We start from the raw sequence: 14561 nt of genomic DNA on the forward strand, positions 1-14561 counted from the left end.
TAACAGTCAAAAACTCAAATTTTTTTTTAGAAAACACTAGGGTTAAATTCTCTATCAAACCATATAATTGTAACGTGTAGAAACAGATTTTTGGCAACTGAAGTGATAGCTGAACTTAATTAAGCACGATTTTATAAGGGATTTTTGTTTAGGAGGTGCCACTCGGATTTATGGTTAGTGGTAAGGTTTTTTGTTTGTTGTTACTATCTTTTCAGCAATAAAGTTAAGTTATCACCTCGGCTGCCATGTTTTTTTTTTTTTTTTATTAATATGGTACACAAACAGCAAAATGAAATTCTGAAATAAAATCTTAGTTTCCACATGTTAAAGGTATACAGGTTAGTAGAAAATTTAATTCTACAGTTGATATAAATTATTTGTTGTTTATGAGTTCTTGAATGCTAACTATTCTGGAATTTTTTTTTTTTTTTTTTTTTTACACATTTTTAAAGTAAGCTTTCAAGCCTCCAGTTGACTTTTAAGGCAATTAAAAAAAATGTTTAAATTAAAAAAAAAAAAAAAATTTTTTTAACTACTAAAAGAAAATCAGTCTGAAGGTATGAACATTTTTTATTACAATTTCAGTACGCTTCACTTATGTACAAGGTTTTATCAAAACTTTTATATATTTTTAGCTTTTTCACAAAGCCATATCTATAACAAGCCAAGAGAGCTAATGTTTGGAAGGCTCTACTGGAGGCAATATTTATGATCAATTTACAGATTTATTTTTTTTTAATTATGAATACTTTACTCTCGTTGCTCTGAGAAAGGGAATTCTAACCCATCAAATTTCAGCTGAGGTTCTGTATTACATCATAAATCACATTTAAATAAGTTTGAATGTACTTTATAAAAAAAATATATAAAAATTGAATTTTATTGAGAACTATTTCTTTGACATTAATATACTTTTCTTCTTTTTTTTTTTTTTAAATTAAAACTGTATTTAATATTCATATTTGATTTCTTCAGACGACTGTTCTCATCTTGAGAAACTTATGATTTTAATTTCTTGAGTAAAATTTGCCATTTTACACATTCTGTAAACATTTTTACATCAACGTTTTTAAGGGTTTTCTTTACATATCGACAACTTTGTTTATTCAAGAAATGTCTTCATTTTTATTTTTTAAATCAAATCAAATCAAATAAAAATGAGAATGAAGTGTTAACAGCTAAAAAGATATTGGCAGACTAAAAATCTTGACACAAATAAAGCCTCCCAAATGCAGCCCATTACAGGTATGACCCTGGATTATTCATAATTTTTTTTTTTTTTAAGCAATTAAACTGCAAAGTTTCATCTGCTTTTTTTTTTTTTCTTTAAAAATACCATCCATTCATTTGACTGACCAAAGTTGCAGAAAAATGTTCAGTCTCCGATTCCCACAAACAAGCCCATGAGCTATCACTACAAAAATAGGATACTATTTTTCATTTTTCTTGCGGGGTTATTAATTTCTACGAAAATTTTAAATTTTCAAATCACAAAAGCATTTGTCTAACACGAGAAACAAGAAACATAGCATAAAGATGTGGAAAACATTTATCTAAGAATTTTATAAGCTTTGTAAGCACGGCTAATTCTTATAAGCTATTCCATAAAGATTTTAATTTTCTATTTTCTTTCTTCTTAAGGATTTGGGTAGCAGAAAGTTTTACTTATAAAACTGTCAGCTATTTTTTTTTTTTAATATTTATATTGAGAACTCCTTTTGGAATGAGACTGCTATATTAAGAAAACAATTCATTTTATTCTCTTGCAATCAAGAGAAACAATTTGGTTTGCACTGGAAATCTAATCAGAATCTTTATACTCTACTACTGAATAAACCCACCTTTTTGCTACACGGAATTAGTTTTAAGATATTTATTGAATATATAAAAGTAATGCTTCTTGAAATGTGGATCTGTAGATCTATTGTAGACATTTGAAGACTTATTCATTTCGTACTTATCTAATATATTTAGAAAATTGAGCAGTAGACAGTTTTTTTATACACTAGTAGGAAAAAGCTACAGAAACTTGCATAAAAGATATGCATGGGTTAATGTCATTACTAGGGCTACGACAACAGCATATTCTTTTCATCGTTTTTACTCTCGAGTATATATCTGACACAGACACAATCAACCGAGGATCACGTCACGCTCTACACAAAAACATAAGATATCAATGGATATATAAGTGAGAGTCAAAACAAACAAAAGAATATGCTCTAGTCATTACAAAACAGGTGAGCCAAAAATATTTTGATTTTAAAAAAGGAGATTTTTTCAGGGAGATGATCTTCACCATAGCTGGATAAAGATGAATGACAATTACCATGTGAAAGCCCTAGTTTAGCAAGATTGCAGGCATTCTAAAGATTTTCAAATCAAGCATGGAAAATGGATTGGAAAAAATCGGTTATATTTCTAAGCTTGATGTTTGGGTTCCTATAAATTGATTAAAACTTTCGGCTAATCCAATATTCCTATTCCCCAAAAGTGTATTACTATCAAGTTATATGCAATACTTAGAGATCAGGATATATTAGAGTACCATTCATTATATTTACCAAGATAAACAGACCCTCAAACAAACAAATCTCATTACCATACATGGACACTGCTATAGTGGCCTTCGGGAGGATACTTAGTTCCTTCTGACAGTCATAATGGTCAGCAAGTTAATGGTGCATTATGGAGAAAATAAGCAATCAATGAAAATATACATCAAATATGAAGAACTAAGGGTAAATATAACACTTTTTTTTTTTTTTTAATTATCAAAAATTTGACATTACCATTGTTCAGCTTAGAATTATTTTTATTCATAAAAGATGCATTATCCTAAAAAGAGTTCTCAAAAAAAAAAAAAAAAAAAAAAAAAAAAAAATTTTAATAAATTCTTTTTTTATTTGTAAATATTTTCATTATTAAAAAAAAAAAAAAAATTGACATGGCAGTTAATATAAAACAGATCAAAGCTCATATGTTAGTGGACTGGATCAGGGCAAGGGCAAAGCATCAATATTTAATCTGTGGTTTGAGACATCAATTATGATAAGCCAAACTTTGTCAAGATCAAGTGCAGTCCATGTCTGTGAAAATACTGAAAATCCGTCCAGATAAACAGAGTGAGAAAGTGAGAGCACCAGGAAATAAGTTTGCTTGATTTGAAGATAGAAAAATAAAAGTGGGTGACTAATGCAATGCGCTTTGTCTGGCACATTTTATTAATGAAAGTATGAAACTTTTCAAGAATCAGATCAAACGTTCAAATCAAGCAATAGGTTAAAAAATATATATCTTTGTATACGGCTTGGAATTTTTTTTTTATTTAAAAAAAAAATTATACACTTCCAACCGAAATAGGAATTAAACTTTTTTTTTTTCTTTTTTTTTAAAGAATTGTTCACAACCAGTAATTGCAAAACACACATTCTGTAATACAGAGAGAAAACCTGACAACTTTTTTCGATAAACAAAGTTTGTTTATTATTTTTTTATTAATTAACTTTTAAATAAAAAGGAAAAAAAGCATATTAACATATTTTATGTGTCAACACTGGATGTATGTTATTTGTTTTGTTTTTTTTTTTACTTTTTTTAATTAGTATGATCCACAGAAGGAGAGAGGGGCAAAGACTTAAAAGAAAATGTAAAGAGAAGGCAAAGATATATAAATGATAAAGATGGCTCAAAAGGAATGAGAAAAGGACAAAAAGGATGAAAAGGAAAAAGCTATAATATTTAATGTCCTTTTTTTTTTAAAGGGATAAAAACGTAGGTATTGATCTCGTGTTCATTTGTAAGTTTACATCTGTTAACACTGAAAGTAGGTTCCTTTATAAGGAAACAAAAAAATTAAGTTTAAATCTGGAGCGAAAGTAGATAAAAAATCCATAAGATGAAGGGAGAAGGCAGAAAGATCAGAAAGATAATTATAAAGAAACGGAAGATTCATAATGTAGAGTACGCAAAAGAGCTAGAGAAATATGAAGATCATAAAGATATTAGGGATCTTAGTAATTAAAAGTTTGACTTTCATAAATTCTTGCAGGGTTTATGTTTGAAGCTATTTATCTCTAGCCAAAAAATCCTTACTGCAATCTATGAATAAAATTAAGGGAGATAATTCTTTTTAACTTTGCACAATTTGGTTGTTATCCAAAATTCAACCTTATTAAAAATGTAAAAAAAAGTTGTATACACACCCATCACGAAACGAAAATCACGTAAATTGATCAAGTATTTTTTTATACAGAAAATACAATTTTTTAGTAAATTGTAGCCATTACAAGGCTGATTTTGAGCTCGGTAGTTCGGATTGGATTATTTCCCTTTATATATTAAAGATAAAGAATCAAGACAATGCCTGCTGTCTCAATTTGATTTTCTTAGTAAAAAAATAAAACTATCAATTTATAAGATTTTGGAATGATATTTTCGTTCCGTAGACGTGTATATACATCATAAACCTTTTTCAGTATTTTTGTTTTTCTTAATTAGGTTGGATTCTAGGCAAAAACCCACAGTTTATTTCAAGATAAAATACATTCTGTATCTATAATCCCATTGTGAGGGTCGATTTAATACTAGGCCAAGCTAGTTTTCAGAAGAGATGAAACGAAATTATAAGTTACTTATGCTATCTATAATTATAAAACTTGATTTTTATAAATATATGCTTGTACAAAAGCTAAAATACTTGTTTTACACTGGGTGAAAAGATTATAATCTTTAATATTAAATTCAACACAAAAAAAAAAAAAACCAAAAAAAAAAATACAAAATGCTGGTGTCTGCTACTTTATACAGCAAATTATGGCATTAATTGAAATATTTTAAATCTGTTTAAAAGTTGACCAGTTTTCACCTCCCTTACTATGAAAAAAATAAACCATTACAGCAAACGATGGTAGCGAATTGTTTTGTTATTTTATATAGAAGAATTTGAGCATTTATTGGTATAATAAAAAAAAAAAAAAAAAAAGCCCGGAAATATATAAATAAATGTTACCAAAGTAAAGATAAGCTACTCTCACCTAAAATGGATTTTTTTTTTTTTTTTTTACAGTTTAACTTATTTCAAAGCATTTATTTACCTGGAATCAAGTAGTTCTGTGTGCTTAAGTTAGAACAACAACAAAATAGTGAACATGAAACTCATCTTTGGAATCTCGACCACTAAAAAAAAAAAATAAATAAATAAAGGAAACAAAATACTGATAGAAATCCACCCAATAAATGTCACTGATATAAAATTAGTAAAAGCTAAAAAAAATAAATAAATAAAAAGGGGGAAAAAAAAAGAAAATTATCCAAAAAAGATAAATTAGTAACTCTCTGTGCATTTGTTACATGTTTGTTGTCTACTAATAAATGCCCAAATTTTCTTCATGTCAAATGATTCTTTATACAAAACGTTCATGATTAAGTTTAGAAAAAGTATATACTATAAAGAGGAAGTGATCTGAGAGCAAGGGACCGTAGACATCTATTGGGAGGGGGGGGAGGAATAACTATCCACTGTTTGCTTCAATGTCATTCAGAAATCACTGATTGTTGCAATAGTTTTTGCTTTCAAAGTTTTTTTTTCTTTTTTTTTTTTTTTTTTTTAGAAAAGTCTGAAAAATAATGGAGAGCATGTTTTATATTGAATCAGAAAAATAATTTGTATAAGGGTTTGAGCTTTTAGGTTAATACAGGGATGGCCAACCTTTTGCGTCATTCAACATTTTTTTTTTTTTCACATGCAAGTTCAGATGCTCCCGTACAATTTTGCACAAAAAATACATTAGCTATATTTTCAAAAATATAGCTGGAATATCTTTGCTTTTTATAGTTTTTATAGGAAATTGGCTGGAGGAATGGGAAGAAGGTAGAAACCTCATTGTCTTTTGTCCTGCCCCCTTTTTTTCTTTTTAGTACACATTTACTAGAATAAATGGCATTGTAAAAATATCAATTTAATTTGGAAAACGTTCACATACCCTGAAAAATTAACCATACAAAAGCAAAAAAAAAGACCAAAGCAAAAGCAAAAAAAAAACCCAAAAAGTAAAAAAAAAAAGCAAAAAAAAAAGCAAAAAAAAAGCAAAAAAAAGAAAAAAAAAAAAAAAAAAAAACAAAAAGCAGATTGCATGACTAGTCTAAAATGGATGCCATCACAGCCTTTAGAAGCTATTATGCAGAGTTCAAATCCTACAGGAGGCTTGGACACTATGTATTGATACATATAAACATTCCTCAATTATTGGTATAATAATGTTTTCAATTAATTGTATACAATGAACTGTTTAAAAATAGATATGTTTCGGCATTAAAAAAAGAAAGAAAGTGATTGATATGCCATATGACCAATTTAAGAAAATAAAACTCAAATTGTAGGATACTGACAGATGCATTCGACTTTGGCCATCCCTGGGTTAATGGAATACTAAAGTTGTTAGTTTTTGTTTTTACCAAAAAGAGCTCGACTTCAAACATACCCATCCCTGCCATATTTAAACCATTCTTAACCATCAATAGTACAAAAAATGTTTCAGAAAGGCTTTGTATGATTTAGGGATGTTTTGGGGGTTTTTTTGTTTTGTTTTTTTTTACTTTTTTAAATATTTTTTATGTTTTTATCAAAAGACGTTTTCAAATGAAAATAAAGATTGTTCTATTTATTTGCCAACATAATAAAAAAAAAAAAAAAGTTTGAAATATTTTAAAATAGAAATTAAATATGTTGCCTACTAGAGTTATAAAATAAAACGCCACTAAACAGCACAAAAACAGATCCAATCTTTTTGATCATAATATTTTTGGTGGCATACGTTTTTTTTTTTAAGTTATATACACAGCATAAACATGCTATTACATATAAGTTTTATACACAAAGTTAAGGTCTAACAGATTTGTCTACATAACTAAACTTTACAGAATTTAAAAAAAAAAAAAAGTACTTAAATATCATTGTTACAACTGCTACTATAATTACTAAAAAATTATAACCTCTAATATAATAATACGCGTTGTAGCCATTTAAATATCTATATGTGACAATATCCTTTGCATGTAAGGCTGCAGAAAGTAATCTATATAAAGTTATGTATGATTGCTTTGATTATTCACAAATATAATTTTATGCATAAATTTTCAGTATTTATTTCAAAACTGCTCAATACATAGGTAGAGCTAGGTTATAAGTTATGCAGATAACTACGGCAATTAAGCTACACAGAATATTCTGTGTTTCATTCTCGTGAGAATTCGTCCGGCGTATGCCTGATTCTCACGAGAATGAAACGCGGAATATTCTGTGTAACTTAATCGCCATATATATTTTCATGCCTTACTAAAGTTATGTATATATGTTTATATATTTGTATGTACAGAATTCACTCCAAAACGAATTTACCAATCATGAATTTTCATACACAGCTGCAAGGTGCAAAGGATTGCAATGTGGGCTATATTTAGTTTAGTTTTATGCAAAGGGAGTGGAAGCTCTTTGTTGTGATAATTCAGATACTTCCAATTTTGTTAAATTTTAATAAAATGTATCAGGCATCAATCAAGTTTTCATGAAATTTCAGTTTCTTTGGGTATTTTGAAGTGTTTCTAAAAGACATAGTATAGGTACAACTTCCCTTTGGAAAATCCAAATGTTTCAGATTTGCATTGACTTTGATATCATATCAATCAATCAAGATTCCCTGAATTAAATTTTTTTCTTAAGACTTTTTAGACTTAAACCTTAAATCGTAGACATTTTGTAAAATTAAAACCAAGTACTGAATTTTGATCCACATTGGAATAAGGATTCTAAACATAAGATTTACTAAGCAATATCTTCATAAAAGGTGACAAGTGGTGCAAAACTGTTTTTGTTCAGGGAATTAATTTTACTTGTTCTGCAATGGATATTATTTTTGGTCCAGTATATATCACTTGAACACAAGCAGCAATTGACTGAAGTATTAGTGTTGCTTGCAACAAAAACCATTTTTGGTTTTCAAAGATAATATAAAACCTGTAAGTTTCAAATCAAACTTTATAGAGCAAAGAAAGGTTGTTTTGTCTCTCAATGTTTAAGAGAGAAGCGTTTGTGACAATAGAGTACATTCTCTACTTAAGGCAATTTATAGCAGAAAAATAAGTTAGTTTATAGTGTTATGTGTATCTATGTGGCCATTTTGTGACAAAATACCCAGCAACAGCAGCTGCCTCCTAAAATCGACTCTTCCTCAATATGGTAGAAGGAACAGTAACAGGGGGCAGGGATACTGTCAGAGCTGCTTAAATAGCTGATAAAAATCCAGGAGTCTGAGAGGACGGAAGATTATGATCCATTGTCTTGATTGTCTATGCTTCTACATGTGCTAAGCAAAAATGAGTTGGGCATGAAACCACAATTTATAAAATTCCTTTGTATGTTCTGGATCAAACCTTTCCAGACTTTGCATGTAACCGCTGAATATTGCGGTTCTCTATGTCAAGGATATTGACAATTTTGCCGCAATGAAGAGAACTTCATGCAGACTAGATAATCCCGAGGCAAAATTTTCCATGAGCTCTATGCAAAAGTCCAAGTTGCTTAACAACAGCATTAGCAGCGGATAACTTGAAAGGTTTTTTTCAAGCAACTTTAATTATAAAATTTGGAAGCGAGTTAGGAATCAACAAAAAATAAATAAATAAATAAAAAAATGTAACTTTTTTTTATGCACAAGTAAACTATAAATAGGTTAAGGTCATTTCATGTTCGTATGTAAATTAACAGCCTCCATCCCTTTTTAAAAAATAGAATCACCCGATCGCCAAAGATGCAATGCAAAAAAGAATAATTTTTAATTTCATCTAATGTTGTGAAGATAAAACTAAAATACATTTTTTTTTTTTTTTTTTTTTTTTTTTAAGTATTTGAGCTAGGATCAAAGTATAATATCTGTTCAAAACTGATGCAATATGAGAGCATGTTTGAACAGAATGTTCATAGAATAGAACTAGATCACAAACTCTTACAAGGATTTTTCAGAGATAGCTCTCTTCCCTATAATAACATCAGCACTGGAATCAACTGGAATTTCTACATGTCTTCAACCAATAAAAACACCTTTTCCCAAATTTTGTTTTGTTGGTGCCTGATCGTGACAAATATTTAATCAATATGTAGATTAATATTGCCTTCTTCATGTTTTATTTATAGCTCAAGTTAGATGGATATCGACATTATTATTTTAAAAAATGTATAGAAGGAACATTGTGTAGATCTAAGGTAAGTGAAAATATAAAATTCTGGCCCCAAAATAAGACTCCCAAGAAAGGTGGCACTAACCTCGGCTGATAATGCCATTAAAAGTCAAGAAGGATGGAAAGATAGAGGGAGTGCATCAATCAGACAGCCACTGGAAGGGTGTGAAAATTGCTACAACCTTGGAAAGGGGTTATTACCACTTACATTACAGAGAAAGCCAACTATTGTCATTGGTAAGAAATCAATAGTAACCGACTGTTTGTGATAACAAAGTGATTTACAAAGGTTATCAAAAGCAGCAGATAGTGTTGGAAATCTGAGAAGGCTTGTTTCTTAGAATCCAGGGAAACCCACTTTTAAAGCTAGTGAGCAATCACCGATAATGACTTGTGTGAAAAACTCCAAGTGAGCAAATAATAGTACTTATACAATAAAATGATTTATTGCAAAAATTGTATCAGTTATGTTCATGCTCTACCGTATTGTTAATATGCTTTTATAAAAATAAACTTTCAGTCTTAAGGGACAATGGATACCTTCTGTAAAGGTTCACGCACAAGGAGTCTAATGAAGCAAGAGTTGCACAGTCCCAACCATACCACTCTTGAAGTGACATTGTTCTAACAGCAAAGAAGTTTATAATAATTAGAAACAATGCTGGGATGCATGCATGCAGCAGCCCTGCTGTTTTTTTTTTTTTTTTAACAGCTTCAGCGACCACAGCTCTCCAAATTGTAGAGCCATGATAATCACGAGAAGACAAGTAAAGACAGTAGTTTCCTGTTGCCTTCCATCTTGATTCAGGGGTGTATCTCCTTCCCCCATAAGTTAAACGTGCCCCCAGATACTAACCTGGAAATTTCTACGACTTTGATAAGCAGAGAAAAACTGGTGTTACTTTAGCGTTTCGTTTCTTTGACTAATTGCACAACCAAGGTTTGAGAGTCTAGTCTACCCTGTTATTTAATTCATGTCTGGATTCATACTTTTTCCGCAAGGATATCTAGGAAAATAATGCAGTAGCACCAATGGAACCGACCCATAATGCAGAGCCCACAATCCACACCTATATCCATTGGATTACCCTACTTTTGCGTTCTTTACATTTATTAATAGCCAATCAAACTAGAAAAAAGAAAAACTTGTCAGAAAGCTTAAACAAAGCATCGGACAGCATCTTCGACAATGTTTTCTTCTTTTCAGGTTTCTGAAATGCAAACTTTCCTCCAGAAGACGACCTAATACAGGTAAATAGGGCTGGATTTGCTAACTTGCAGCTTTGTGTTATGACAACACCATTGAGATGAATGCAGTAATTCATGAAAAGTTACAACTGGAAAGGGAAAAAAAAAAAAAAAAAAGTGGGGTGGAGGGTAAAATACTACCCTAAGAAACATCAAGACCCTAAAAGAAATATGTGGATTATACAAAAGTGGTGTGCGGGGTGGGATACTGGACATTACCTGTTTGAATGCTTCAGCACTTTTTTTCATTCTTGAAATGAGGATGCATGATAAAATGTCAAAACTGATAACATTGAAAAAAAAAAAAAAAAAAAAAAAATTTGAACACAAGATTATCCAAATTCTTTAAAAAGGAACAAATTATTATCAAGAACGCCATCATCAATAAGGTTCCTGGAATCATTAGGTTTTAGATCCTTATTTCAGGTGGCCCAGCCAAGGTTGATCAAATCTCAAACCCTACCTTATGTCCAGATGGGGAGTAACTAAAATGTCTCAAAAAAATAAATAAAAAAATAAATAAAAATAAAATAAAAAATCTTACATCTTTTTATAAATTTACAATTTCAAATTCTTTTATTCATCATTTACCTAGAAAATACCTATCTAAAATAATTCTTGATTGTTAAATCTAACAATTTGAAATTCAAGAGATCTGAAACCACAAGGCAAAGGTTAAATGTAGATCAAATACCAATTATGTTAAAAACTCTTCTATAACTTCATCTTTCAGTTGAATCCAGACTCAATGAGAACAATCTATTTTTTTTTTTTTTTTTTTTTAAGTGGAATCAGTCAAAGATTTTAATAAATTAGTTCTGTCAATAACAAATCTATTTTTAAATTAGTAACTCAATTTTTAGGTGTGTTTATGTGAATATGGAACCGGGAAATTTTTATCATTACATATTTTAGAGTTCTTTGAGCAAGGGACTATAAAAAAAAAAAAAAATGGTGCAGGCAATTTTGGTAGATTTAACATTAAATATTCACTCAGAAGAAACCGAATTCATAACATCTATTTTTTTTTTTCAATTAACCAAAGGATTGAAATAATTGAAAATAAATGAAGCTATAGAACTTTCTGAATATTTTTTTATCTAAAAGAAAAAGAGGAGGAGGAGGAGGAGAAAGAAAGAGAAGGGAAAGAAACAAAATTCAGAAAAGAAAAAATACAAAGCTTGTGATTAATTTCTTGAATTATGTTTTCAATCAAAAGCCAAAAAAAAGAAAATTTAACATTTTTAAAAACCATTTCTCATTTAAATTAAATAACCTGAACTTTTTTTTTTCCAGACAAGAAAAATTATTTGTTACCACTATAAACTTAAAAAAAAAAAAGGGGGGGGGAGGCTTTGAAATATTTAAAAAAGATTTAGACTTAGTATAATTAGATAAATAAAAATTTAATCCAAATTCTCAAGTAAAATACAAAATAGTAATGTTTGTTCTGTTTTATATTGTTAGACAATATTAAATTAAATAAAAAATGTCAGGGAAAACCGGCTTATTTTCAGTAAGTTGGCAATGATGAGGATGGGTTCAACAATGAAGTCACTCTTTTAGGAAATAAAAAAGATTTCCTTTATTCTAACAAAAGATATGAAATTTAAAGATGACATTCAATAACTCAACAAAATGAGGCTTAATCAAACCAACTAAGAAACGTTGAAATGGCTTTGTACTGAACATAGGCAGACACCATGTAGAATGCGTGGAAGAGAAGAACGCCAATTAGGTCAGGTCTCATTTTACGGGAAGTGATTCGAGGAAAGTTTCTTTTTTCTTCGTCTGTTATACTTGGTAACACACCATTTTTGTAATAGTTTTCTAATAATGCTTCCTTTTCTACAAAGCGCTGGTTCATCCAGTCTGTGAGTCCATCAGTATCCAACGGAATTTCACTAATTGGGTATATACGGTGATGCATTACAATTTGACATGGAGGCCAGTAACCAATTCCAATTCCGTGAATGTCCAGAGGACGACCTCCAGGATAGGCAATCGTCAAATCAACCACATACTTGAATTTCAATTTATCTGCAAAGACAAAATAAAATAAAAAAATTAAAAAAAAAAAAAAATATCTGTAAAACACATTTTTGATGAGGTATATGACTTTTGTAAAGACGCAGAATGGTTGGGAGAAAGGTAGAAGAGAAAAAGAAAGGTGTTTCTGTGGAATAGTGAAGTGTTAAACAAATGCATTTCAACTGAAAACATTACGCACTTATGTGTGCTGTCAAAATTAATATAAATTCTAACAGTTATAGAAAATGATCCAGTGGAAAAATAATTACAAGTAAAAATGAAATTTATAGAGTTTCATTGTACGTTTCAATATTAAAGAGTACACAATATCCAGGAGAGGTAACTGCAACCAATAATTTTAACTAAATTGTACTTCCGCCATTTTTAAACAAATTGTCAGAACATTTTTTTTTTTTTTTTTTTGTTAAAAATGCATCTATCACATCTACTGGATTATTTTACATAATTTTTGGAATTTATACTAATATTGACATGACACGCAAGTACATATTGTTTTTACCTGAAATGCATAGATTTAAAACATTACTTTTCTATATGAACACCAAAAAAGAGAAAAATGGTGGGAGTAGAAAAAAAAAGAGACAAAAAGAAATAGAAAATGGAAGAAAGGAAGAACCAGTAAAATAAAAAATTTTCTTTAATTGTTGGTTTATCAAACGAGGGGGGGGCAGTTTTAATGTTATCTATATATCTATGAAAGTGAAATTGCCTGTATATGTGTGTGTACACATTTCCATACCAAACGACTGTCAATTTTCAGTCTACAGACTCAAGATTTGACATAAGGGGTATTGAGATTTGCAAAAATTTTATCTGGTTTTCAGCCAGAGATTTGGCTGTCAAGGGGTCAAAGTTAAACAATTTGACCTTTCAAAACTCTACCAAACTCCTTCGCAAATTCCGATTCTAAACACTTGAAATTTTAGATGTAGGTTACTTGAACATGGATCAAACTTTTTAATTCAATTTGAGCCCAAAACAATAAATATTAAGGGGTCAAAATTTGGGTCAAAGTTTTTAAAAAAATTGAGCTTTGCGGTCTCTACCAAATTACTCAGCCAATCTTTGGTCTAAACATTTGAAATTTTACATAAAGTGTAGTCAGACATAGGGCAAGCTTTTTAATCAGTTTTTGGCTGCCAAGGATTAAAGTTCAAAAGATTTGACCTTTGCGGTCTCTAGCAAACTATTCAGCTAATTTTAGGTCTAAACATTTGAAATTTTACATAAAGGGTATTCAGACATGCAGCAAGCTTTTTAATCAGTTTTAGAGCAAAACTTTGGCTGCTAAGAGATCAAATTTGAAAGAGTGGACCATTGCAGACTCTACCAAACTCCTTGGCCAATTTTGGTCTAAACACTTGAAATTTTAGATGTAGGTTACATGGACAGGAGTCAAACATATATATATATATATAGTTATGAATAGTATATAGGGCCCAAGCAAAGCTGGGCTGAACTGCTAGTATGTAAATAAAAATGCTATTATGTACATAAAAATCAGCATAACTGCAAGCTTCCCTATAAATCCAATAAGCAAGACAGAAACGTTATAATACTCCTCACCCTATCTGTCTCCCTCTTCATGTCAGTTTTCCTCCATTACATATGGAAGGTTTGTTTTGTATCTTCCCACCCCGAAGAGCTTTGGAGTCAGTAATCAAATGGTAAACTTCAACTTCTGAGACTGTAAAACGTCCAATTCTACAAGTTTTTTTTTTTTTTTATGTTAGTCAAGCAGACTAGACATTAATATAAATGACATTAATATAAATGTTAATTTCAACTGTATTTCTTGTAGTTAACATTGGCCATATAGTTTGTTCCTTGCTAATGGATTCAGAGATGGTTTAGTGGCTGGGTTTGAATCTCCCAGCCGGCTGTAATTGTAACTCTCTGCACTGATGAGTTCCAAAAGGATGAAACTAGTGTCTGTAGGTATTAAAAATAAAATACACACACACAGATCATTTCTCACAATAGAGCAAGATGAAAATTCTTATTTCATTTTCTCACAACCTTTCTAA

General features: G+C 29.9%; 1 protein-coding gene across 3 annotated transcripts in view; it reads right to left on the reverse strand.

Annotated features, from left to right (window-relative positions):
* Positions 1-1171: 1171 nt before the first annotated feature.
* The window catches only part of LOC145283741 (acyl-CoA:lysophosphatidylglycerol acyltransferase 1-like), a 183762-nt gene continuing 170372 nt past the window's right edge, over positions 1172-14561 (reverse strand). For all 3 annotated transcript variants that reach the window (XM_080132798.1, XM_080132799.1, XM_080132800.1), the window contains one exon: positions 1172-12522. In XM_080132798.1, the coding sequence (XP_079988924.1) occupies positions 12128-12522 (395 nt within the window). In that variant the 3' untranslated portion in view covers positions 1172-12127. The remainder of the gene's footprint in view (positions 12523-14561) is intronic.

The sequence above is a fragment of the Euprymna scolopes genome, chromosome 8 (assembly GCF_053919585.1).
Source record: "Euprymna scolopes isolate OS-2025 chromosome 8, ASM5391958v1, whole genome shotgun sequence".
NCBI lineage: Eukaryota > Metazoa > Mollusca > Cephalopoda > Sepiida > Sepiolidae > Euprymna > Euprymna scolopes.